The sequence below is a fragment of the Pangasianodon hypophthalmus genome, chromosome 16, assembly GCF_027358585.1.
Source record: "Pangasianodon hypophthalmus isolate fPanHyp1 chromosome 16, fPanHyp1.pri, whole genome shotgun sequence".
NCBI classification, from domain to species: domain Eukaryota; kingdom Metazoa; phylum Chordata; class Actinopteri; order Siluriformes; family Pangasiidae; genus Pangasianodon; species Pangasianodon hypophthalmus.
Genome location: NC_069725.1, coordinates 23,591,992 through 23,614,717, shown reverse-complemented (window position 1 = coordinate 23,614,717; position 22,726 = coordinate 23,591,992). Strand labels below are relative to the sequence as shown.

The following is a 22,726-nucleotide window of genomic DNA, read 5'->3' as shown; positions in this document are numbered from 1 at the left end:
GACGCCAAAAAACAGTCAGTACAATTTTAGTACTGATATAATGATTAAATATTATTTTTCACCAAATTACCTATTTACACAATTTAAGTTGGTCAATGTATCATTTTCTATCTTAAGCATTAAAAGGGGTCTGTGCTTATAAACATTTATGAAGAATTCTCTTTAAAAACTGTTAATATTTCTCTTAAAACTTAGAGCTATCCAATAATAATAATAATAATAATAATAATAATAATAATAATACTGAATGCAATAATTGTTTTAAGATCTTTTTTTTTTCTTTGCACCTGCATCACTAAGGTTGAGCTCTTTTAAAGCACAGATACATGGCATGTCCACAACTTCCTCATTATATACTTTAGCCATATTGATGTGGCATCAGTCTGACAGCGTAACAGACAATGTTTAACGTTTAATGCATTCATAAAGGTGCAATATACTCATAATGGATTCTAAATGCTAAATGTATCACACATACACACAATAATTTAATGTATTAGTCATAGTATTCATTAATACTTCAGGATTTATTTCTCATTTGTAAGTAATAATGTTGATGTATCATCAAATGATGGGGGACTTTTAAATAAGAGGTTTGCTGAGGGGCCAAATCAATCTTCACACATATTGAGAGAGCTTATTATATTCCATATGAATACTGATGATGACGACGATGATGAAGACATTTTGAAAAACATTGTTTAAAACCATAGCTCCGCCCCGTCACAATGCAAACAGCTACACCTCACCTCAGGCCATTACACTGATATGATAAATTAATATTATACACCACAGCGCAGCTGAGTGCTGGATTCTGATTGGTCAGAAGGTGTTGATTAGTTTTCTAGAACAGCAGCCCTGACAGTAGTGCAGCTGCAAATCACATGCTTATATTAAAGCGCTCGTTCTAATGTTATCGTTTAACAGCTCATTCGCAGGGACTCATACAGCAAATGCTCCACTGATAATAAACATATTTAAAAAAAAAAAAAAAACCTGTGCAATCGTTGATATGGTGAAGCTTTCTGTAAGGAGTCTCCAGTGTCAACGCTTTGTAACAGCCTGAGGTAAAACTGTAACTGTACGTTTTCCGACAGCTTCAGGACAGAGGAGTTTACGCTTTGTGGTTCTTGGGTAACATGACAATCTTTTTTTTTTTTTTTGTCTTGCTGAAAGGTGGAGAGGCTGGTTTAACCGAAGTGAGAACTAACTTGTTTCACGGATGTTTACTGTAACTATAAATGGATAAAACGTATGTTTAAATCTTTACTTAAAAAATAATCAGTGGCAATAATTTCTGTGGTTTAACAGGAATAAAAACTTAAGAAGGTAACAGTAATTCCGCTGCCTGTTGATTATTTTCCTGTAACAGCACAACACTGAGGGGTTTATTCCTTACTTTTCATACGTCCCGCTGTCTTAAATAATTGAACTGCTACAGAACAAACTTGTCGTGATTAACAGAAATCGTTCACAGACAAGCAACATTTGTATTTAAACAAACAAACAAAAAAATACTTTATTATCTGTACAGCAAACATTCTGAAAACACACATTACAGGAAAGACATTCAGGTTAAAGCAAAAGTTTGGGTTAATAGTTTTTCCATTTCAACTCCCCGTTAATGAGAACAGCCGGAGAGATGACGTGTGGATCAGTGTGACTAGCCGCCGGACACGGTCACCTGATGGTGCGGTACATCATGAAGTCGACAGTGGTGCATCGTGGGAATTTGCCAATGGAGCTCTCCTCCACAGGTGTGTACACTTTAATCTGGCGCATGTGTGTGTCGCGGCCGTTCTGGTGGTTGGCCAACACAGCGATCTGGATCATGAAAGTCCTGATGGGGTTGTTCACCAGATCCAGGAGGGGGATGTGGATCCAACCGCTCGGCTCCACCATCTCCAACTGCTGCTCTCACACACACGCACGCACACACACACACACACACACACACGCACGCACACACACACACAAATCCAAATAGACACCAAGTAGGCCAAGTAGAAATGCACTAGAATATCATCTCATATCACAATAATCCTCTAAACCTTCATCACAACATTCAACGTCACCACGATATCGCATCAAAGGTCTTTTTATTTTTAATCTATTCATGTTTGTCATTTTTCCAATTATTCATGATTTCACCATAACTATATGATAGTACTCCAGCAGTTACAGCAAGATTCACTACTGTAAGTATGAGTGGAGCATACCATTGAGACTGGCAGGTATATATTTCTTTATAAAATAGGACACTTGTAATTATAAGTAATTATAAGAAGGTTATTTAACGTTATCAGAGGTTGGTCCCGAATCGCAGTATAATGGTTTAAAAATGAGAATATAATCCCGTCTCAGCTCTCTTTGGGTTGCTGCAACGTTAATGCGCAGACACACAGAAAACTACACACGCTCATGTGCGGAAAATAAATGCCCCTTCAGTCAGCTGGCGAGTGGGCGGTGTCTCCGTTTCCCTGTGCGATTACACACAATCACAGCCTTCAGGATTAATCAACAAACAATCATAAACCTTCAGGATTAATCATCACGACTGGAGCCAAAGCTTCAGCTCAGGAAACAATATGAAGCAACTCTAACGAGACAAAAACAAAACCACACCTCACCTCACCTCTTCGGTGCTGTTTTAGTGGCATTATATAAAATAAAAAATGGCTGCTACAGAGTTTACCTCCAGGCAGACAGAATTTAAGAGGATATAAAAAGCTCCAGGTTTTGGACGTGAACTCATACCCGGATCTCCAGCAGGTTGTGGAAGTTGTTCCCGACCCGGACTGAGATCTTGCTGGGAGTGTAGCTCTCATCGGATTTATAATCGGCGTAAATGCAGAGCATCTTCACTGTAGTCTTCCTCCTGCAGCCGGGAGAAAAGATCAGCAGCGCTAAGACTCCAAATAACTCCCTGACTACACGAAAGACGCTCTCTGGTTTGTTTGTTTTTTGGATTCACAATGCACATAATTACACAAAGCCCCCCCAAAAAAAATAAATAAAGAAGCCTGTGTGAAGCGTGCAGGTGTAGGTCTGAGCGATATGACAGTATAATATCGATATTGTGACAAATTGTCAAAAATCATGATATCATTTTTATAAATTTTTTAAATAACATATATTTTGTATTTAATCTTTAAAATAAAAATGTTACATTCATTATTTTTTTCTTTTCTGTGTTAAATATTTCTTTACTCTTTATTTTTTAAATAAGGTTAATTTTGTAGATATTACACAATTAATCAAACTTTTTTTTTATTTTAAATACATCACTGCTGTATAGCTGGTAATTGGTTCATGAACCTCAGTATCGTGACACATATCGTGTATCGTATCGTAGAGAATCATGATGTGATAATTTTGTCATATCGCCCGACCCCTGTGTGTACAGCTGAAAACGTGCTCGGAAAACTCTTTCATTCTTTGAAAAAATGGAAAAAAGTAAACAAACCTTCACTAAGTGTGCAGAGAAATTACATAAAATCACCCGGAATGTAAATATTCATGTTAATTCAAGCTAGATGGTGTCTGTTATCAAAACTAGGGACTCATCAGAACCTTTTTTTTTTCAGATCGAGTAATAATGAAACAGAAGTGAGTAATCTATTTAGAGTTATTCACTCAGGGACGGCAGAGAACGTGTTATTCAGCTCTGTGTTTTCTCAGTTTAAACCGCAGACATGAAAACTGTAACCGTGTGTTAGGCTCCTAGTGTTGTTCTTTATAAGGCTTGCGAGTTGATTTTAATAAAAGTGAAGTGCATTAGCTAGCCTGGATGGAGTAGAGCTGCAGAGGAGAAGAGCACTTTGGGAAAAGCGATTCTGTCAGTAAAGCACGGTTTCCTTTTCATTGCGTCCGAATCCCTCGTTGATCTTCAAGAACAACAGACTGGCTACGAGCTGTTATTTTAACTCACCTAGCATCGTCTGTAGATGGCTTTTTTCTTGCCTAGCCGGCGTGGCTGCTGCTGTGTGCTGCGAGCGATGAACTCCTCATGCTGAGTTGAATGTTTAAGATGTTTTATTGTAGTATTAGTTATGAATACTACTAAAGGAGCACGTATCAAACATGATACTAGGACTCAGCAATATGGACCAAAAATCATATCTCTGTATTTTTAGGCTGAATAGCGATACACGACACATATCTCAGTATTTTCTATGAAGTGGGCTAAATGTTCAGTTGTAAGTTAAAGCCACATGTGAGATGTCACAAGCACTTTTATTAAAACAGACTGTGATCAAAATAAAATGTAACAACAGGGCTTCCTTTCCTGTATGAAAATATACAGCTGCATGTATATTTAACATGTAAATGAAAAATTATAAGTATTTATATAAGTAAATAGCCTGTATTAAACAGAAATAAGCCGATCTCTGAGAATGATCCTTGAGCTGTTTTCACCAACAATAACAGCCTGATTAAAACAGAGTACAATTACAGGTTTTCCTCTCCTGCCTAACAAAACACACAGCTGTGTGATGAGCGATGTGCTAGGCCTCTGCCTTAGTTATATCACATCACTTGGCATAGGCACAGCCGGGGCAGAAGACTTTTCGGGCTGTGAAGACTTCGCGCCCCGGGTTGCAGCAGCAGCAGACGTTTAACACACTCCTTGTGCTGCAGTTTATGGCGCTGTTCTAAACGATGGAAAAGATCTGAAGTGCTTCCACTTTTGGATGCAAGCTGTTTATGGCATTCTCTACAGACGACATTGTTTCGCTGCTCATCTGATCTTTTATATCCGAACCATCTCCAAATAACAGAACCATCGTTTTTCTTTTCACTAATCAGGTCTTCTACGGCAGTGTGGACCGGCGCTGTGTCTCCCTCCATGCTGCAGGAGAAACTGTGAGCGAGTGGGCGGGGCTAGGTTTGTGCGCAGAGGGAGAGTGGGCGCAACGTCAAACCATACCAAAATAAACGGTATTGTCTTATCCTATATCTCGTTTGAAAATATATGGCTATACCTTAAAAAGTCGATATACTACAATCAGTACTGATACAGCCCTAATCAAAGCTGATAACAAGTCTGTCACATGCAAAAAAAATAAATAAATAAAATCCTACCTATCTCACAAACTTCATACAGCCTGCAAATATTTTATGCATCATATCTGTCTTTAAGGAGAGAACTCCTGAAAGGAAATGAAGCATCTGCAGCACTGAGGAGTGGATCTACACGGAGCGGAGGCTCGTCTCTACCTGAACTGGATGTTGACGAGGTGAGGCTGAGAGCCGTCTGACTGCCAGTACGTCTCCAGATTATCGTCCCTCAGCTGATCGACTCCGAACCCTGCGCAAACAGACAAACAAAAAGGGTTAAGGTGCAAAAATTTACACACTCTGACTTTAAAATGTTTCACAAGCAACAAAAATCATCAAATACAGTGTGTGTAAAAATGTGTTAATAGTGAAACTTTTAAAAAGATCTAATTATCTTGCATGTAGAAATATGTTTCTATTTGTGTGTTTTTTTCATTTTACATTATAATTTTTTTAAACATTTAGAAACTCAGCTGCTGTATTGTTTACGCTGTGTGTTGTAGCGAGGTTTTGAACAGGAAAATACTATTCAGTGAACACTGGATTGTGATCAACTGTGATATTGCACTTTTCATTTTTTTCCACCCAGAAAACAAACAAAATATGATGAACGCATGTTCACTTGATGGTAAAGGAAACCAATACTAGACCATAAACCTTATTTATGAAGGAGGTTAAAGTGAGCACACCGGGTTTGCAGGAAGACAGCGACCACACGGCCTGAGAGCCGATCTCGCGGACCGTCCCCGTGCGCTCCAGCTGCTTGGGGTCAGCGCCGGGAGGGGTTTTAGTAGCAGCTGCCATCTTTACTGTAATCAGAAACGCTGTGGATACAGAAATTATTCTGTTATTCTTCCATTTCCTCATGGGGAACACAATCCCTGCTTTTTCCAACTGTTCTGGACTTTCATATGTTAAAGCTCATTAACTGTATGACTAAAACATGAAGTGTGATGAGCATCAGGAGGTCTGCATGCATTAGTGCTGAAAAAAAGGAAAACATTTTAAACCTTAATGTCTTAATATATACTCAACAGCACGTTTTTCTAAATCATTTTATGTCTTTTTACTTTTCCAGACTTTTCCAGGAATCCTGAAAGAGCTGTAAAGAGAGTTAAACATATTTATATGTGGAGTATAACATTAATATGTGCTGTATAACATTTACAAACACATTTCTAGCTTTCCTCATTTCACTATTATCTCACTGTGTTTGCAAAATAATTATTATTTAATGGTTAAGGCTTCAGGACCTAAATATTTTATAAATGTTAGAAAATTATGCCAGATATCTGGATTTTAATAAAGTAACGGTTAGCTATAAAGATAAGCTAACTGTCAAATCAGCAAAGGCTAGCTTGATACTTATACACAATAAACCAACTGTAACAGAGACTTTAAACTGTTTAAAACAGAAGCCAATATTACTTGTTTTTCGATTTAATCTGATGTACTGAACACCATCTTCTTCCAAGTAATATTTAGTCGCACTTTCGAATTAGCCTTCTTTCCCGGCTTCCGCGCACGCTGATGACGTACGACTGGACGAGACGTGTGGGAGGGGCTTACACTGCGCATGCGCGCTACTTCGCAACGTATTTTGTACGAGGGACTTGACTTCTTTTTTGTTTTATTGCAATAATACCAAAATATACAACATAGAAACATTAATTTCTTTTACAAAGTCACTATTAACAATTTAACTCAACAGTGAAAAAAATAAAAATACAGAAATAAATAGTAAATTTAAAAAAAAGAAAAAAGAATTATATAAAATTTTCAAATAAATACAGAGTCTTTTTGTTTATTGTTTTTTTTTATTTGTAGATGTTTCAATAGAGTCTCTACATTGTTTGGTTTCAGTTTCAAAGAATGTCAATACAGGTCTAGAGTTATTGTATTTACATTTACGCATTAAATATTTTGCTATAGTAATAAATAAATTAATAATAATATATTGATTGTTCTTGCTGTGCATGATATCTACTAAAGCCAAACAATACCTCAGCTAGAGAAGGACTAAAATCTAATAAGAAACTGATAAGCTCTGTGAATAATTGTAGAAGATATTTCCCTAACCTCATTAGTAAGCGAGGGTTTATATGGTAAGATCCATGTGTTTTTCTGAATCCAGTAATGAACAGCACTATTTAAATGATTAAATGAACACCCTTTAAAATGATTAAAGGTGCTTTAAAAGTATTTAACTCTATTAGAAGAAGAAGAAGAAGAAGAAGAAGATTAGCATTAATTACCACAGAAATGTATCTTTTAATAATGTCTAAATTTATGAAACATTAACAGTTATTTGATTTATTATTCAATTTATTAATGATTTCCTAAAAAAAACAAAAAACTCTGAATAAAATAAAATAAAGCAAGCGTTTTGCATTAAACAAAATATTGTTATTAATCCAAATCTGGATTATTTTTAAATGGATTATTTTGGTTATTTAAGATAAAATGCTGATTATTGATCAGGACTGAAAGCATTTGTTTGAATAAAGTGGATCACTATTTTCTTAATCAATTTAATTTTAAATCTATTTTTCATGGAAGTAAAAGTTTTAGACCTCTATACTATTCATAATTACATACTGTTTAACATTATTATTATTATTATTATTATTATTATTATTAGTTCATACTGCAGAGTTGCACAATTGTGTCATGTTTTGAATTTGGATGTTGAAGTTTAATCACATAGGACGCTTTTGCGCATGCGCGGCGGATTGAACAGTTGGCGCATGCGCAGTACAGACACGACAGCGCGGCGCAAATCGAGCAGGAGACGCGGATCGGGTAGGCAGAAGATGAAAACGCTGGAGTTTTATCACATGCTGCAGAAATATCTGGTGGAGGGAGAGTTTTTCCCAAACTGCAGCAGAAGAGTGAGAAGTGATATCCGCCGTGCATGCGACAAATTCATCATCAAAGGTAGCTAGGCTAATGTGTGTGTGTGTGTGTGTGTGTGTGTGTGTGTGTGTTTGGGATTTCCGCCCATTCTGCGCTGTACGAAACAAAAACGAAAGTAATGCAGAACCAACTTTATCAGACAAATACAAGTCTATGAAGAAAGAGTCAGAAGTTCAAATGAGCTGCACTGAGTCTTACTGGGTCCGGATCTGAATCGAATCGAATCAGTAGTGAATCGAATCGAATCAGTAGTGAATCGAATAGTATCGGGTCAGTAGTGAATCGAATCGAATCAGTAGTGTATCGGACTGTATCTGATCAGTACTGAATCAAATAATATCGCATCAGTAGTGAATCGGATCGTAGCGGGTCAGTAGTGAATCGGATCGTAGCGGGTCAGTAGTGAATCGGATCGTAGCGGGTCAGTAGTGAATCGGATTGGGTCAGTAGTGAATCGGATCGTAGCGGGTCAGTAGTGAATCGGATTGGGTCAGTAGTGAATCGGATCGTAGCGGGTCAGTAGTGAATCGGATTGGGTCAGTAGTGAATCGGATCGGGTCAGTAGTGAATCGGATCGTAGCGGGTCAGTAGTGAATCGGATTGGGTCAGTAGTGAATCGGATCGGGTCAGTAGTGAATCGGATCGTAGCGGGTCAGTAGTGAATCGGATTGGGTCAGTAGTGAATCGGATCGTAGCGGGTCAGTAGTGAATCGGATTGGGTCAGTAGTGAATCGGATCGTAGCGGGTCAGTAGTGAATCGGATCGTAGCGGGTCAGTAGTGAATCGGATCGTAGCGGGTCAGTAGTGAATCGGATTGGGTCAGTAGTGAATCGGATTGGGTCAGTAGTGAATCGGATCGTAGCGGGTCAGTAGTGACTCGGATGGGATCGAAAATGGCATGATTCCGATCACCTAGGAAGTGAGTCGAACACAGCGGTTAAATGAGTGGAGCTGAATATGACTTCGTGAGCCTGTGCACACAAAGCTCCGCCCCAGAACCTACAGTGGTTCAAGTAGAGCTAGCATTATCAAGGACTGTCATAACAACACTTTCAGGTGCACTCGGACATTCACCTGCTTGAGTTACAGCTCTGTAAACATGCAGAAATTGTCCTGAGTTATGAGGATGTGAAGGAGCCTTGGGGGCGTGTCTATAAAATGACTGACAGGAGGCCAATCCAAATACAAACAAACATTCACTTGTGCTCAGACTGTAGCTTAAACTATTTTTTTATCATTTCTAAAAAAAATTTCCACATTATCTGCACTAGTAAGAAATTAAAAAGTTTGACTATTGCACCTTTAACTCTATCATATCACCTGAAAGAGAGATTGGACATGACACCATTCTGTAAGTTACAGTTAAAATGCCTTGATGTAAATGTAAATATATATACGTACATGATGAAAGATCTTATTTCCTTCTCTGACAGATGGCCGACTGTATTACGTCGGACCTAACAAGACGTACATGCGCTTGGTGGTCATGACTGAGGATGAAAAGAAGTTCGCCCTAAATGAGTGTCATGATAACAGTGAGACCGGCAACCATCACGGTGTGAGAGGCACCAGAAACAGGGTTATTGCTGGCTACTACTGGCCAACGCTTATAAAGGACGTAACAGAGTGGGTACGTTCGGAGCTTTTACGATTCAAGGTGCAGAATTCCTGCAGTTTTACACAGCTTTAGAGCTGAGACATCACTCTACCTTCATCTACACAAATACATTCAAATAACTACATAATATTTATAATATAACACTGTGTATGAGACATCATTTAATCGTCCTCCCATTGACCCATAATGCCTCAGGAAAGATCAGGTAACATCAATAATCCAGTTTTCCCACATGGTGACTTCAACTAAAGCTCATAACTCGGAATTCCTGACCTCTGAGTCGGAAAACACCCATTCGGAATTCCCACTCAGAAAGTCGGGACGGTGTCCTCGACTACATGACGTCATATCAATAGACATATCCGCTTGTTAAATCTATAACACTGACTGTACAGTTTGCTGTTTTGAGGATGTAAATACAGAACTCACGTTAGTTCGCTATATTATTGATAACAGAATACAAACATGTACAGTACTGTGTAAAAGTTTTTTGCTGTAGAGCCTTTCAAATAATGAAATTAAATGTTTCTGCAATTTAAAAATACTATAAAGAGCAGTAAACAGTTATAAATGAAACAAAGTCAATATTTGGTGTGACGATCCTTCGCTTTTAAATAAAAAAATATTAGTCTCAGGTGCAGTGTGTGCAGTTTTATAAGGAAATGAGCTGGAAGTGTTACTGAGCATCTTGCAGAAGCAGCCACAGTTCTTCTGGAGACTTTGACTGTCGACTCGCTTCTTATTTCTGCAGCGAAACCCAGCAGCCTTCATTATGTTTTTATCTGAAAAGTGTCTCTTATGGAATCTGCTGCTTTCTTTACTGACATACAAACATTTTTCTGTAACATTTCATTTTGTGCTGGAAAACTAATGTTTGGAATCTAAAATGGTTTTGTACTGAATCAATAATGTAGAAGTCAGAAAATAAACATCTATAACAAAGTTTGTACTAAAAAAAAAAAAAAAAAAAAAAAAAACAAGACTTTTGCACAGTACTGCAGGTGTTCATGTTTTTCCCAGCTTTGTAGCTCGAACTCGGTCGAAAATGATGTAATTCCGATTTCTGACTTCCCACTTCCGAGCTGAGTCGAACGGAGCCTCCACAATTGCCTGTTGTGTCTGTTCTGTGTTTGATTTGTATGGTTTTTCATTGTGAGCTGCTTGTTTTGTCTCCAGTTTCTTGGTATGGAAGTCACTATATTTGGGTTTTGAGCTTGGAGACATAAAAAATCTTATCAATTAAAATATGCGATAAATAATTTGTATTCATTCTTTAACTCTTATTTCAGGTGAAGTCTTGTGAGCGCTGTCAGAGCAACATCATCAAAACGGGGAAGCCGGCGTTGCATGCTGTGAAGGTATTAGTGGCTATGCTTTTGCTAAATAAAGACAAATGTGTTTAAAAAATATTTTTAAAAATATTTACGTATTTAAAATACAGTTAAAAATACTTCCTTGGGTGGTGGTGTGCCTCTGCCATTTTGGAAATTTTGCTTTAAATGAGATCAAGGTCTGAGCATGATGTCTAAAACAATTGTTTTGCCATACAATAAACATAAATGACTAAATAAGGCTGTGTGAATTAATCTATCTACAAGAGGAAACATTTATACAGTTCATACACTCACTGACCACTTTATTAGGAATCCCTATACACTTGCACAATTATGCAGTCAGCCAATCATGTGGCTGCAGCGTAAAACATAAACTCATGCAGATACAAATCAAGAGCTTCAGTTAATAATCGCATCAAAGATCCAGCGTGCTGCAGTTCTGCGAGCGGAAACACCTTGTTGGGGGAGAATGACGAGACTGGTTCAAGCTGTGGTAGCTCGAATAACCACTCTGTACAACCGTGTTGAGCACAAAAGCATCTCAGAATGCACAAAATGTCAAAATTTGAGAAAACCATAGGATTCCACTCCTGTCAGTGAGGAACAGGAATCTGAGGATGCAGTGGAACAGGCTCACTGAAACTGGACAGTTTGGAGAAACAGACTGGAAAATCATCACCAGGGATCAGCAGAATGCCTCCATCATAGCTGTAGTGCAGTGATGTTATTCTCACACAGGGCTGGGGGTTGGTTGAGAGTGTCCAGTCATAGCGTCATATTCCCACTGCCAAAGTTTTAAAGCTCAACTCGACAGAGGGAAAGCCAAGCTCGATGCTTGATTCACTGCTCTGCTCTCAATTCACAGCACTTCACTCCATCTGGTAATGAGCTCAGGTCTCAGGTCATCCAACCTCTGTGTTAAAGATACTGTTTAAACACCACAGTAATGATGAGTGCAGATCCACCTGAACACCTTTACAGAGTAGAACTTGTGTCTGTGTATCTGCAGAAGTCGGTTCCTGTGAATGTTTTAGTCACCCAAGCTCCTGTTGCTGATGAAGTCTGTCCTTCAGCAGATCTGTGTCAAGTAGAGGAGGAAGAGCTACAGCACAGTAACAGGCTTCCCATAATTACAACGATAGAGGGAGCGACGTCTTCAGAGGAAATAAAGCCTTATTTCCGAGGTAGAGTGTCACACATTATTCTTCTCCCACCTTTTTTTTTTTTTTTTTTTTTAAAAAAAACTAGAACTCAATGGTCTAATGTATTGCAGTTGTGGTGGGAAAGGTCCAGACACTTCTGGACCCTCCTTTGGCTCAGCAGTTGCTGGGTAACAATAATGTAAGTATTTTATAGTGTTATGATTAGCTGAGTAATGTTCAGCACCACTTCGCACCAGGCCAGCTGTAAGGACTCATAATAATAATTTCAGCGTTTGTCTATGTCTTGAACCCATGCAGCTTTTTTTTTTCCTGTGTACAGAATGAACAAAGCACACAAACCTCACACAAACCTCACGCTTGCGCCACAGCAAGAGAACAGGTGAGTGTTACTTATGCGTGTGTTTAATTACAAGTGTATTACAAACTACCCCGTCCTTTATCTATTTCTGTTAAAGGAAGCAGATGTCAATTACATATATAAAAGATATTTGCTCCAAGAACTAGAAGTAAGGAAAGCAGATCTCCAATACACAAAGCTGAAAATCAGAAAACTGGAGCTGGAAATACAGAAAATGGAGAAAGAAGTAAGTAGTCAGATAAAGCTTTAAACTGGAATGTGCTCTTTTTTGCTCACATTTTAACTGAGATTTTCTTTTCCTCTCCACAGGCTGAACAAGATCAATAAAAAAAGACAATTGTTTTTTAATACAATAAACATAAATGACTAAATAAGGTTGTGTGAATGAACCTAACTACAAGAGTAAATATTTATACATACACTCACTGGCCACTTTATTAGGAATACCTGTACATCTGATCATTCGAGGAGGTGATCAGTGGGGTTGAGGTCAGGGCTCTGTGCAGGACACTCGAGTTCTTCCACTCCAACCTTCACACACCATGTCTTCATGGAGCTCGCTTTGTGCACAGGGGCATCGTCATGCTGGAACAGGTTTGGGCCTCTTAGTTCCAGTGAAGGGAAATCGTAATGTTACAGCACACAAAGACCTAATATACAGTTGTGTATTTCCAACTTTGTGGCAACAGTTTGGGGGGAAAAAACACATATTGGTCTGATTGTCAGGGGTGCACATACTATTGGCCAATATAGTGTCTTTGGTCTATACTTTAAACGAGAAACACTTCTTTAAAAAACATGTCTCCTGAAGGACAAGAGGATTTAGATTTAATCCTTTTTCGAAATGAGTGTATGCATTCAGTCTTTTAGATAAACTCTAGCAGCTAATACATTTATGCTGATCATACTGTGGTTGTGTTTTTATGGTTGTCACTGTTAGACATTCAGCTCGTTTTTTTTCTCTGAAACAAGAAAATATTCATATTCTTAATACCACTATTGTTTATATATTGCATATTTGAGAAATAAATATATAAACATATATATATATATATATATATATATATATATATATATATATATATATATATATATATATATATATATATATATATATATATATATATGTGTATAGTTCGCGTTTATAAAACAAGTTGGGAAAAATAAAACGCTTACAGCTCGCGTCGCACGCCGATGACGTAACACAGCGCTGCTCTTCGTCGCATGTCGGAATACGTAAACATTCCCTTTCGCCATCTTTTTCCCAGCCGGCTTCTCCGCGTGAAGAGCACGCTGGCTGATGCGCGGGGGGTTTTAACCAAATACTACCGCCTCATAAAGCGTCCAGAGTCTCAGCGGACACCGGGGTGAGAGATTGACCGTAAATAACTGTTTATACATGTCTAATAAACAGCTATGTGTCTGTGTGTTAGCTAAATATGGGAATTAGCCACGTTGCTAGGCTAGCGCCACCTACTTGACGTAGCATATTGTATTGCAGCTTCCTAGTTAAACTGCTGTCTAAGTTATATCTATATCTACATACATCTCTGTGCATTAGCTACATAGCTAGCGGCAGGATCTCATGTCATGACGTGTTATGCTATGCTACTGAATGTTAGCTAGCCGCATGGCTAAGTTAGATAAGCTAGCTCCACCTATATTGGCATTGCCAGGCTCACGAGGCCTTCCTCTAGTTCTTGTAGGACTGGTTTGTTTAATTATTTATTTATTTTATAATAATACAGATTGTTAATATAATCTGAAATGATCAAACAAATTTAGTGATTTAGTTAAATGCATGTGCCCACTACACTACACATTACTTCACTACAGTTAATTAATGGCTCATAAGGATAACAGCATGCATCTGTTATCTTCTTCATGCATTATCTCACAAGTATGAGCTGTCTGTTTGGATATGGAAGCTGTTGTAAAGCCTTAAGCCTGAGCTTAACCTAACAGATCAGTGCAAAATGAGTTACTCTACAGAGCTCACTTCACTACGCGGTGTTTTCATACACACACCGGGTGGTGCTTGGGCCCGTCATCGCTGCTTGCAGCTAGATTTCTAAACTTGTTTTTTAAAAAACAGACGATACATGGTGTACACCCCCAAAAAGCTTATTATGACAGAATCTCTCATGTGATCTTTATATCGTCGTGTCGTCCAGCTCCATTCACAACTAAGGATAAGTCAGTATCTTCACATATTTAAGAAAATGAGTTAATTTGTGAAATGTAGTTTAGTTGGTCAGATTAATCACATTCTGAGAATTCTTGTCTTTATGAACACGCATTTTTCAGAACCCTGTAATCTATCTGAGGGCCCTGAGAGTTAATTAAAGGTTGCTGATTTTGGAACTTAAACAAAACATGGGAAGAAAAACAAATGCTGTGACTTGGTAAAGCTGGTGTTTCCTACATGCCACATCAGTGTGAACGCGATTAACTGTCTCTCTTTCTGGTCTTCAGTGAGGCGTCCAGCTCGTCTTGGCTAAACAGCGCTCTGTGGTGCGTCTGCGGTAAACAGCACCGACAAGATGGCCGACAAGAACACGCGAATCGCCATCGTCAACCACGACAAGTGCAAGCCGAAGAAATGCAGGCAGGAGTGTAAGAAGAGCTGTCCTGTGGTGCGGATGGGTAAGAGAATCGCGCACACACACACACACACACACACACACTAAAAGACATCATCTTTTTTACAGCTGTGTTAAAACACTCGTTTGTGTGTCTCTCCTGCAGGTAAGCTGTGTATCGAAGTGACACCTCAGTGTAAGATCGTGTGGATCTCCGAATCACTGTGTATAGGCTGCGGCATCTGCATCAAGGTCTCACGCACGCACACGCACACACACACACACACACACACACACACACACACACACACACACACACACACACACACACACACACACTATAATCCATCCCAGCAAATAAATTGATAATATTCGTATGCAGTTTCCCTAAAGTTGATTATTTTCCTATAACAGCGTGTCCCCTTGACAAGTGTTTTATTCCCCTTGGTCAGCGATTATAATTTTCTGTTAATTAAAGATTGACAGCTCATACTTTTTATCCAATTATTGTTACATGTAATGTTGTTAAACATCTGCATGTTATTAAAGAGTTTTGTGTGAAGCCAACTAGTTAGCGGTGAGAAAACACGAAGCATCATCTTGGCAGCATTTCGTGATGGCACGCACCGGGATGCTGGAAGACTGTTCTTATTGTTCACCGCTTTAACTTTTCTTTTTTTTTTTTTTTTTTTTTTCTCCAGAAATGTCCGTTTGGTGCTCTGTCTATCGTAAACCTGCCGAGTAATCTGGAGAAGGAGACCACACACAGATACTGCGCCAACTCCTTCAAATTGCACAGGTACAGACACGAGGACGTAGTTATTTCACCATGATCACAGCCTTGCGATTGTATGCAGAGTTATGAGAGATGAGCCAAGTTTAGCTAGATAACTAGATCTCTCTAATAAAAAAAAAAACTTGATAAAACAAGACATGATACTGTTTTATACAACAATAATAGTAATAATGCACAGCTATCCATGACCAGGAGTCCAAGAGAGCAAAACTAGTTGTGATCTCTGGGTGGGAGGGGCTTACTCTCTCTCCCCTGTCAATCACAGCAATACTAGCCAATCATGGGTGTCTGTGAGCTCGTGTATGCGGAAGAGGGCGGATAGCGCTTTCCTCCAAGTGTGTTACGCTGTTTTACTCGCATGTAGCATTTAAATACCGCATGAAGTTAAAAGTTCAGAAACTGTTCTCTAGAGCCTGTACACATTTATTACGAGAGTCATGACTTCCTGGTGCTTTCAGCAATTAGATAATCACATGACTGTGTGAGGGGAAGGGGCGTGTGTGTGTGTGTGTGTAAAACTCTCTTGTGTGTACCTGTACCAGGTTGCCCATTCCACGTCCTGGAGAAGTGCTGGGGTTGGTGGGCACTAACGGTATCGGGAAGTCCACCGCTCTCAAAATCCTGGCAGGAAAACAGAAACCAAATCTGGGCAAATACGATGTGAGTCACATATCAGCACACACACACACACACACACACACACACACCACCATCATCATCATGAAACATCTTTGCAGTATTTATTTATTATATTTTTAAGATATTTGTACGTGATAATTTCTTGGAGGAAAATAACGTGAGGTTTATCAGTATTTATAATAATAATCTGGAATCTGTGTGTCTGTTTAGATTCTGTATCTGTGCTTTATTAGTGACCCTGTATGGTGTGTGTGTGTGTGTGTGTGTGTTGGGTTTTTGCAGGCTCCTCCGGACTGGCAGGAGATCTTGGCTTATTTCCGAGGCTCAGAGCTGCAGAACTATTTCACTAAGATCCTGGAGGATGACCTCAAGGCCATCGTAAAGCCACAATACGTTGACCAGATCCCCAAAACCGTCAAGGTAAAGGAGAACAAAAGCTCTACATGAAGATTTCTTACGAGCATGAGGGTGCAGTGGCACTCAGGGAAAGGAACTCTGTTGTAATTGTGTGTTCTGCCTGTAGGGGTCAGTAGGCGCCATTTTGAGCAGGAAAGATGACACTAAGACGGAGGAGCAAGTGTGTGAGCAGCTAGGTATGCTTGTAATATCTCGAGTTATGTTCTCGCTTTTAACCTACTGCTCTGTGGAACAGGTTTCTGTGCATGGTTTCAGGCCCCGCCCACATTTACACAGATTTATTCATTTATTTATTTAAACACTGCCGTCATACGTGGAACGTGTACATGCACGAGTTTTGCAGTGTGCCAGGACTCCATTTATCATGACTGCTGCCAGATTATTACATTGTGATCTGTATTTTCTTGGTTAATAATGTGCGAACCCTGTAGACCCGAGTGAACTTTTTCCGTTTTAAAGCTTTTGTTGGTGTATTTTCTTCTCTGCGGCTCAATACGCAGCTTTAACGTTATTCTTGAGGCGTTTGACGTAATAGTTTGACACACTGTCGCCATCTGCTGGGCTTCAGAACTCAGGGTTTTTGTTTTTTTTTTTCGAAATGTCCGTATACCTGTGGGCGGGGCTTCAGTGTACATGATTTTGAATGTGTTATGCTGTGCTGTGATTGGTCAGATCTGCTGCATCTGAGGGATCGCAACGTTGAGGACCTTTCAGGAGGAGAGCTGCAGAGATTCGCCTGCGCTGTCGTCTGCATCCAGAAAGCAGACATGTTCGTCTCCTTTGTTTTTTTAAAAAATATTTTTAAAAAATCCTTGTCACCCTTTTGGTTTGTTCTGGAGTTTGACGTTCTTCTCTCTGTCTAGTTTCATGTTTGACGAGCCGTCCAGTTATCTCGATGTGAAGCAGAGGCTCAGAGCTGCCATCACCATCCGATCTCTCATCTCACCCGACAGGTCTGCAACGCGCACACACGCGCACACACACACACACACACCCACACACACACACACACACACGACATCAATATCGTGATAAATTGTGTGACAATACACTTTTCTCAGATATCACAGGTATTGTGCTATCTACGTCTAACATAAAAAAAAATTGCAGTTACATACTCTTTTTTTTTTTTTTTTTTTAACCTGTTTTAATTTCAAGTAATTAATTTTGTAGATGCTGTTGAATAGGTTTTCTGTTTAGCTAGCAGTTAGGTAGCAAGTCTATGATGATACACATGATGTATGTTAGACATGAATGTAATAATTAAACTGCGTGTGTGTGTGTGTGTGTGTGTGTGTGTGTGTGTGTGTGTGTGTGTGTGTGTGTGTGTGTGTGTGTGTAGGTACATCATTGTGGTGGAGCACGATCTGAGCGTGTTGGATTACTTGTCCGATTTTATCTGTTGTCTGTACGGCGTGCCGAGTGCTTACGGAGTCGTCACCATGCCCTTCAGCGTCCGAGAAGGTACACACACACACACACACACACACACACACACACACACAGACACACACACTCGTGCCAATATGGTCCAAATGACTAATGAGTACTGCATCACTCTCGAATTCTGGATTGTGATTGGTCAGAAGGTGTTAATTTTCTATAACAGCAGCTCTGACAGTAGTGCAGCTGCATCATAACACCACCTTCATCCCGTCATTGATTGTTTTCCAATAACAGCATGGCACTGCATGCGCATGTGTGTCTTTATTACCTGTTTGTGTACACATTGTTTTTTCCTGGTAGTTTTAACCTGGTAGTTTTTCTCGTCTCGGATCAGCTTCATATCTGTCTGCACAACCCTTAAGGAAGTCCACTCACTCTGATCACTCCCCAGGTATTAATATCTTCCTGGACGGCTACGTGCCGACGGAGAACCTGCGTTTCCGCGAGACCTCGCTGGTGTTTAAAGTGGCCGAGACGGCAGCTGAAGAGGAGGTGAAGAAGATGTGCCGCTATCAATATCCCAACATGCGCAAGAGCATGGGCGACTTCACGCTCAGCATCACCGAGGGAGAGTTCACCGACTCGGAGATCATGGTCATGCTCGGGGAGAACGGTGAGCGAGAGACTGGCTCTGTGTGTGTGTGTGTGTGTGTGTAAAAGACAAATTCAGTATAGTTCCATGATGTATTAAAATAATTGAAATGTGAATAACTGTGTTTATCTCTTCAGGTACCGGGAAGACCACATTCATCAGACTGCTGGCTGGCGGCTTGAAACCTGACGGAGGAGGTAACACACACACACACACACACACACACACACACACACACACACACACACACACACAGATACCATGTAACAGGAGGTGTTCTGTCAAGTAGTAGCTGTGTAAAGGGAAACAGATTATTGGAAATACGTTCTTAAGGACAAGAGAGAAGAAGATAAAATGTTCCTTCACTCATTCATTCCCTCGCTCCTTCATTCCCTCCTGCTTTTGATCATCCATTCACTCATTTGCTACTTCCTTCATTCATACGCTCCTTTGCTTCTTTGTTCCCTCACTCGTTCATCTCCTCACTCCTTAAATCATTCCCTTGCTCCTTCACTCATTCGTTTCCTCACTCCTTTTTGTTTCATTCCCACATTTCTTAACTCGCTCAAGCTGTGTTTCTAGAAATCTGCCGAGTTTTGAATATTGTGAAACTGAATCGGATGCGTGTGTGTGTGTGTGTGTGTGTGTTTGCTCGCTCTGTGCTCTAGGTGACGTGCCGATTCTGAATGTCAGCTACAAGCCTCAGAAGATCAGCCCCAAGTTTAAAGTGAGTCTGACCTCATCACACACACATCACACACATACACACATCGCAGTACTGCATCCTGACCTTAACACACTCCACTGAATATCAGACAACTTCCTGTTCAACAAACAGCACACACACTGAGTTAAACCGTTTTTATTCCTCAAACTGTCAGCCATGGATTTTATTATAATGACCGGATTGTGTGTGTGTTTAGGGCAGCGTTCGTGCCTTGCTTCACGAGAAGATCAGAGACGCGTACACACACCCTCAGTTCGTCACTGATGTCATGAAGCCCATGCAGATCGAGAGCATCATCGACCAGGACGTGAGTCACCACTGCGAGTGGACAGCTGGTTCTCGTTTCCTGCTTAGCCATATTGTAGTATTCTCATTGCCTAAACTGTGTGTGTGTGCGTGCAGGTTCAGAATCTGTCCGGTGGTGAGTTGCAGCGTGTGGCGCTGGCTCTGTGTTTGGGTAAACCGGCTGATGTTTATCTGATCGACGAACCATCAGCCTACCTGGACTCCGAGCAGCGTCTCATGGCTGCCCGAGTCATCAAACGGTAAATAATTACTCTCATCATCAAAAATACTTGTTCCTGATTGGCTGGCAGGTGCTTATAGTTTACATCAGGACATCATACATTTAATCACCATATTAAATCTCTTGATTTATATTCTTCTATTGTCTAGTAGTGCAGTTGCAAATTAATACACATACACACATATATATTAAAGGACTCATTCTAATACGTTATCGTTTCTATAGTAACAGCTCATTTTCACACGGACTTGTACGGCTCGATCGTTCCTTCGCTCATTCATTTCTCGTTCCTTCATTCACTCATTCGTTCCCTTGCTCCTTTGCTTGTATGTTCCCTTTTTCTTTCAATTGCTCCTTCCCTCCTTTGTTCCCAATGTCTGCTTTATTTGTTCCTTCTCTCCTTCACTCATTCATTTTCTCACTCCTTTGTGCTTTTGTTCCCACATAAAAGGATTAAAGTGTGTGTAAACGTTGATGTTTTCCGTAAGTAGGCAGTAAGGCTTTTTAAGCATTTATGGAAGGAGTCTCCAGTGTCAGTGCTTTGTAACAGTCAGAGGTAAAGCTGTAAGTCTTCTAACATTCTGTTATTCACCTCTACTTCTGTTAGTTTCTGATATTAGCGCACTAACAGACAGACTTTAGGGTTGTTTTACGCTCCAGTGTGTCTTCTGGTACATTTTTAAACTCCACATTTATCCATCATCTTTGTTGCTCTTTCTGTTGTAGAGTTTAGTGTCTGTATAGAGTGAGTGTGTTAACTGTTTTTGTCCCCCCACAGATTTATTCTGCACGCAAAGAAAACCGCTTTCGTAGTGGAGCACGACTTCATCATGGCCACGTATCTGGCGGACCGAGTCATCGTGTTTGACGGCGTTCCCTCCAGGAACACCTGCGCCAACACGTAGGAACAAACCGCCCTGGATAGTCAGACATGTGCACAGACTAGTGAATGCTTTACAGATTTAACATAGCATGTGTTCATTTGCATTTTCAGTTTTATAAACATTGTGTATTGTGTGTGTGTGTGTGTGTGTGTGTGTGTGAGACAGGCCACAGACTCTGCTGGCTGGCATGAACAAGTTCCTGGCGCAGCTGGAAATCACATTCAGAAGAGATCCAAACAACTTCAGACCAAGAATCAACAAACTCAACTCTATCAAGGTATACACACACACACACACACACACACACACACAAGTAAAGAACTCATGCTTGGTGTCAGAAGTCTGGACTATATAAGATTGTTTGGAGAGATAAAACACTCAATGATATTTTTTCATCTGCCATCCAGACTAAGCAGAATTCTGTGTAGGAAGTACAATGTGACCAGACCAAATTGCGTATGGACAATACAAACATTTCTTTCGTCTGATTGGTCACCGCAACACAGCCGCCGCATGTAATTTGCATAAAGTTGAAACCATTTCTCGCCACTGAAGCTCTCACTGCTCTCTGTTCCACAAAAGAACATTACCAAAAGAGAGTGTGATATGACTCTGAATCGACTCTGGTGCAGAAAGTGAATCAAACATGCCGTGTGGGTTTTTCGAGTTTGTTAAACTGAGCCAAAGCAAATGAATCACTCCTGTCCTGTAAACGAAAGATGGCACTTAGTTTGTATTATACTGGATTGACTAGTGTTGTAAATCATATCATTTCATTTCATTTTTTTGTCTTTGAGAACATTGATTAAACTTCTCGTTTTGTTTTGTTTTGCTCTACTCTTGATCAGGACGTGGAACAAAAGAAGACCGGCAACTACTTTTTCCTGGATGACTGAAGCGTCCATTCCTGAAATAAAGTTAAAATCCCCCAAATTTGGTCCCGTTCCATTGGGCCACGCCTCTACCTAAATGTGACATCATCCAGGAAGAAGCACCGGGACTGTTTACTTTCAACACTGACCCATCAACGCCACCATTTTGTCCAGCAGGTCCAGTAAACAGGGTTTATTCATCCTCCTCTCCCCCCTTTTCATCAGCACTGATCCTCTAACAGACCGGATCGCTGAACGGTGAACAGGAGATGGAGCCGGTGGCCATCTTGTTTGTTTTTTCATGCATCCAATCCGTATAGAGGACTGAGATGAAGTGGAGGAGAGAGGACACTTTAAAAAAAAAAAAAAAAAAAAAAAAAAACACCTATATAAACGGGACCTTGATGAGACTTGTTTGTTTTTTTGGGTGACCAATAATAAAGCTTATCACCGTTTGTGTTTTTTCTGGTCACAAAGAGAGAGAGAAACACATGCCAAACAAGTGTATAGTTTGAAATATTTTAATCATTATGCCACAATACATCTTATTAAATAATCAATTTAACTTGTGTATGTGTGTTTTATGAAAATGATGACATTTTACTCTTATTTAACCCTCGTGTTGTACCAGGGATCGAGACCTTTACTTGACTTTTACCTTTACAGACCACTGAGTAACAGCAAGGCTGTGTTTTTTCCCCCATCATGCCCCAGAAGAAAAGAATACTCCTACTGTTACTCCTGTTAAATAGTCGAGTTGGATGATTACGTGACAGTGTGTCCGTAAATAACCAG

The 22,726-nt window shown here is 39.9% G+C and overlaps 3 protein-coding genes across 6 annotated transcripts; 2 read left to right on the top strand and 1 right to left on the bottom strand.

Moving 5' to 3' along the window:
* Positions 1 to 352: 352 nt before the first annotated feature.
* anapc10 (anaphase promoting complex subunit 10) lies at positions 353 to 13,497 on the bottom strand. 2 transcript variants are annotated; one of them, XM_053240930.1, is made up of 5 exons: positions 12,898 to 13,497; positions 5,751 to 5,885; positions 5,221 to 5,311; positions 2,758 to 2,878; positions 353 to 1,911 (listed from the first exon to the last, which is right to left on the bottom strand). In XM_053240930.1, the coding sequence occupies exons 1-5, from the start codon at positions 12,911 to 12,913 to the stop codon at positions 1,681 to 1,683; spliced, it is 594 nt and encodes a 197-aa protein (XP_053096905.1). In that variant the 5' UTR covers positions 12,914 to 13,497; the 3' UTR covers positions 353 to 1,680. The 2 variants fall into 2 exon arrangements, with proteins under 2 accessions (XP_053096905.1, XP_026775911.1); XM_026920110.3 differs by lacking the exon at positions 12,898 to 13,497 and adding an exon at positions 6,490 to 6,626 and having other exon boundaries at positions 358 to 1,911.
* On the top strand, positions 7,765 to 12,852 carry LOC113530272 (uncharacterized). Of its 2 annotated transcripts, XM_026920107.3 has the most exons (8): positions 7,765 to 7,998; positions 9,411 to 9,607; positions 10,885 to 10,953; positions 11,939 to 12,113; positions 12,203 to 12,270; positions 12,412 to 12,471; positions 12,548 to 12,676; positions 12,760 to 12,792. In XM_026920107.3, exons 1-8 carry the CDS (start codon positions 7,782 to 7,784, stop codon positions 12,775 to 12,777), a joined length of 933 nt encoding a protein of 310 aa, XP_026775908.2. In that variant the 5' UTR covers positions 7,765 to 7,781; the 3' UTR covers positions 12,778 to 12,792. The 2 variants fall into 2 exon arrangements, with proteins under 2 accessions (XP_026775908.2, XP_026775907.2); XM_026920106.3 differs by having other exon boundaries at positions 12,548 to 12,852.
* A 160-nt stretch (positions 13,498 to 13,657) lies between the features above and the next one.
* On the top strand, positions 13,658 to 22,496 carry abce1 (ATP-binding cassette, sub-family E (OABP), member 1). Of its 2 annotated transcripts, none has more exons than XM_026920812.3 (18): positions 13,658 to 13,817; positions 14,926 to 15,096; positions 15,199 to 15,284; positions 15,734 to 15,831; positions 16,371 to 16,488; positions 16,750 to 16,887; positions 16,991 to 17,060; positions 17,557 to 17,653; positions 17,748 to 17,837; positions 18,227 to 18,348; positions 18,722 to 18,943; positions 19,060 to 19,119; positions 19,591 to 19,649; positions 19,846 to 19,956; positions 20,052 to 20,194; positions 20,954 to 21,076; positions 21,225 to 21,336; positions 21,908 to 22,496. In XM_026920812.3, exons 2-18 carry the CDS (start codon positions 14,994 to 14,996, stop codon positions 21,953 to 21,955), a joined length of 1,800 nt encoding a protein of 599 aa, XP_026776613.1. In that variant the 5' UTR covers positions 13,658 to 13,817; positions 14,926 to 14,993; the 3' UTR covers positions 21,956 to 22,496. The 2 variants fall into 2 exon arrangements, with proteins under 2 accessions (XP_026776613.1, XP_034167839.1); XM_034311948.2 differs by having other exon boundaries at positions 13,691 to 13,831.
* Positions 22,497 to 22,726: the final 230 nt, after the last annotated feature.

Coding starts and splice junctions, on each gene's coding strand:
- LOC113530272 (XM_026920106.3), top strand. CDS start 7,782: ATGCGCGGCGGATTGAACAGTTGGCGCATGCGCAGTACAGACACGACA. Junction 10,954..11,938: donor CGGCGTTGCATGCTGTGAAG/GTATTAGTGGCT, acceptor GTGTATCTGCAG/AAGTCGGTTCCTGTGAATGT. Junction 12,271..12,411: donor AGTTGCTGGGTAACAATAAT/GTAAGTATTTTA, acceptor TCCTGTGTACAG/AATGAACAAAGCACACAAAC.
- anapc10 (XM_053240930.1), bottom strand. Junction 5,312..5,750: donor GCTGTCTTCCTGCAAACCCG/GTGTGCTCACTT, acceptor CTGTTTGCGCAG/GGTTCGGAGTCGATCAGCTG. Junction 2,879..5,220: donor CTCGTCAACATCCAGTTCAG/GTAGAGACGAGC, acceptor TCCCGGCTGCAG/GAGGAAGACTACAGTGAAGA.
- abce1 (XM_026920812.3), top strand. CDS start 14,994: ATGGCCGACAAGAACACGCGAATCGCCATCGTCAACCACGACAAGTGC. Junction 17,061..17,556: donor GCAAGTGTGTGAGCAGCTAG/GTATGCTTGTAA, acceptor GTGATTGGTCAG/ATCTGCTGCATCTGAGGGAT. Junction 20,195..20,953: donor GCTGCCCGAGTCATCAAACG/GTAAATAATTAC, acceptor GTCCCCCCACAG/ATTTATTCTGCACGCAAAGA.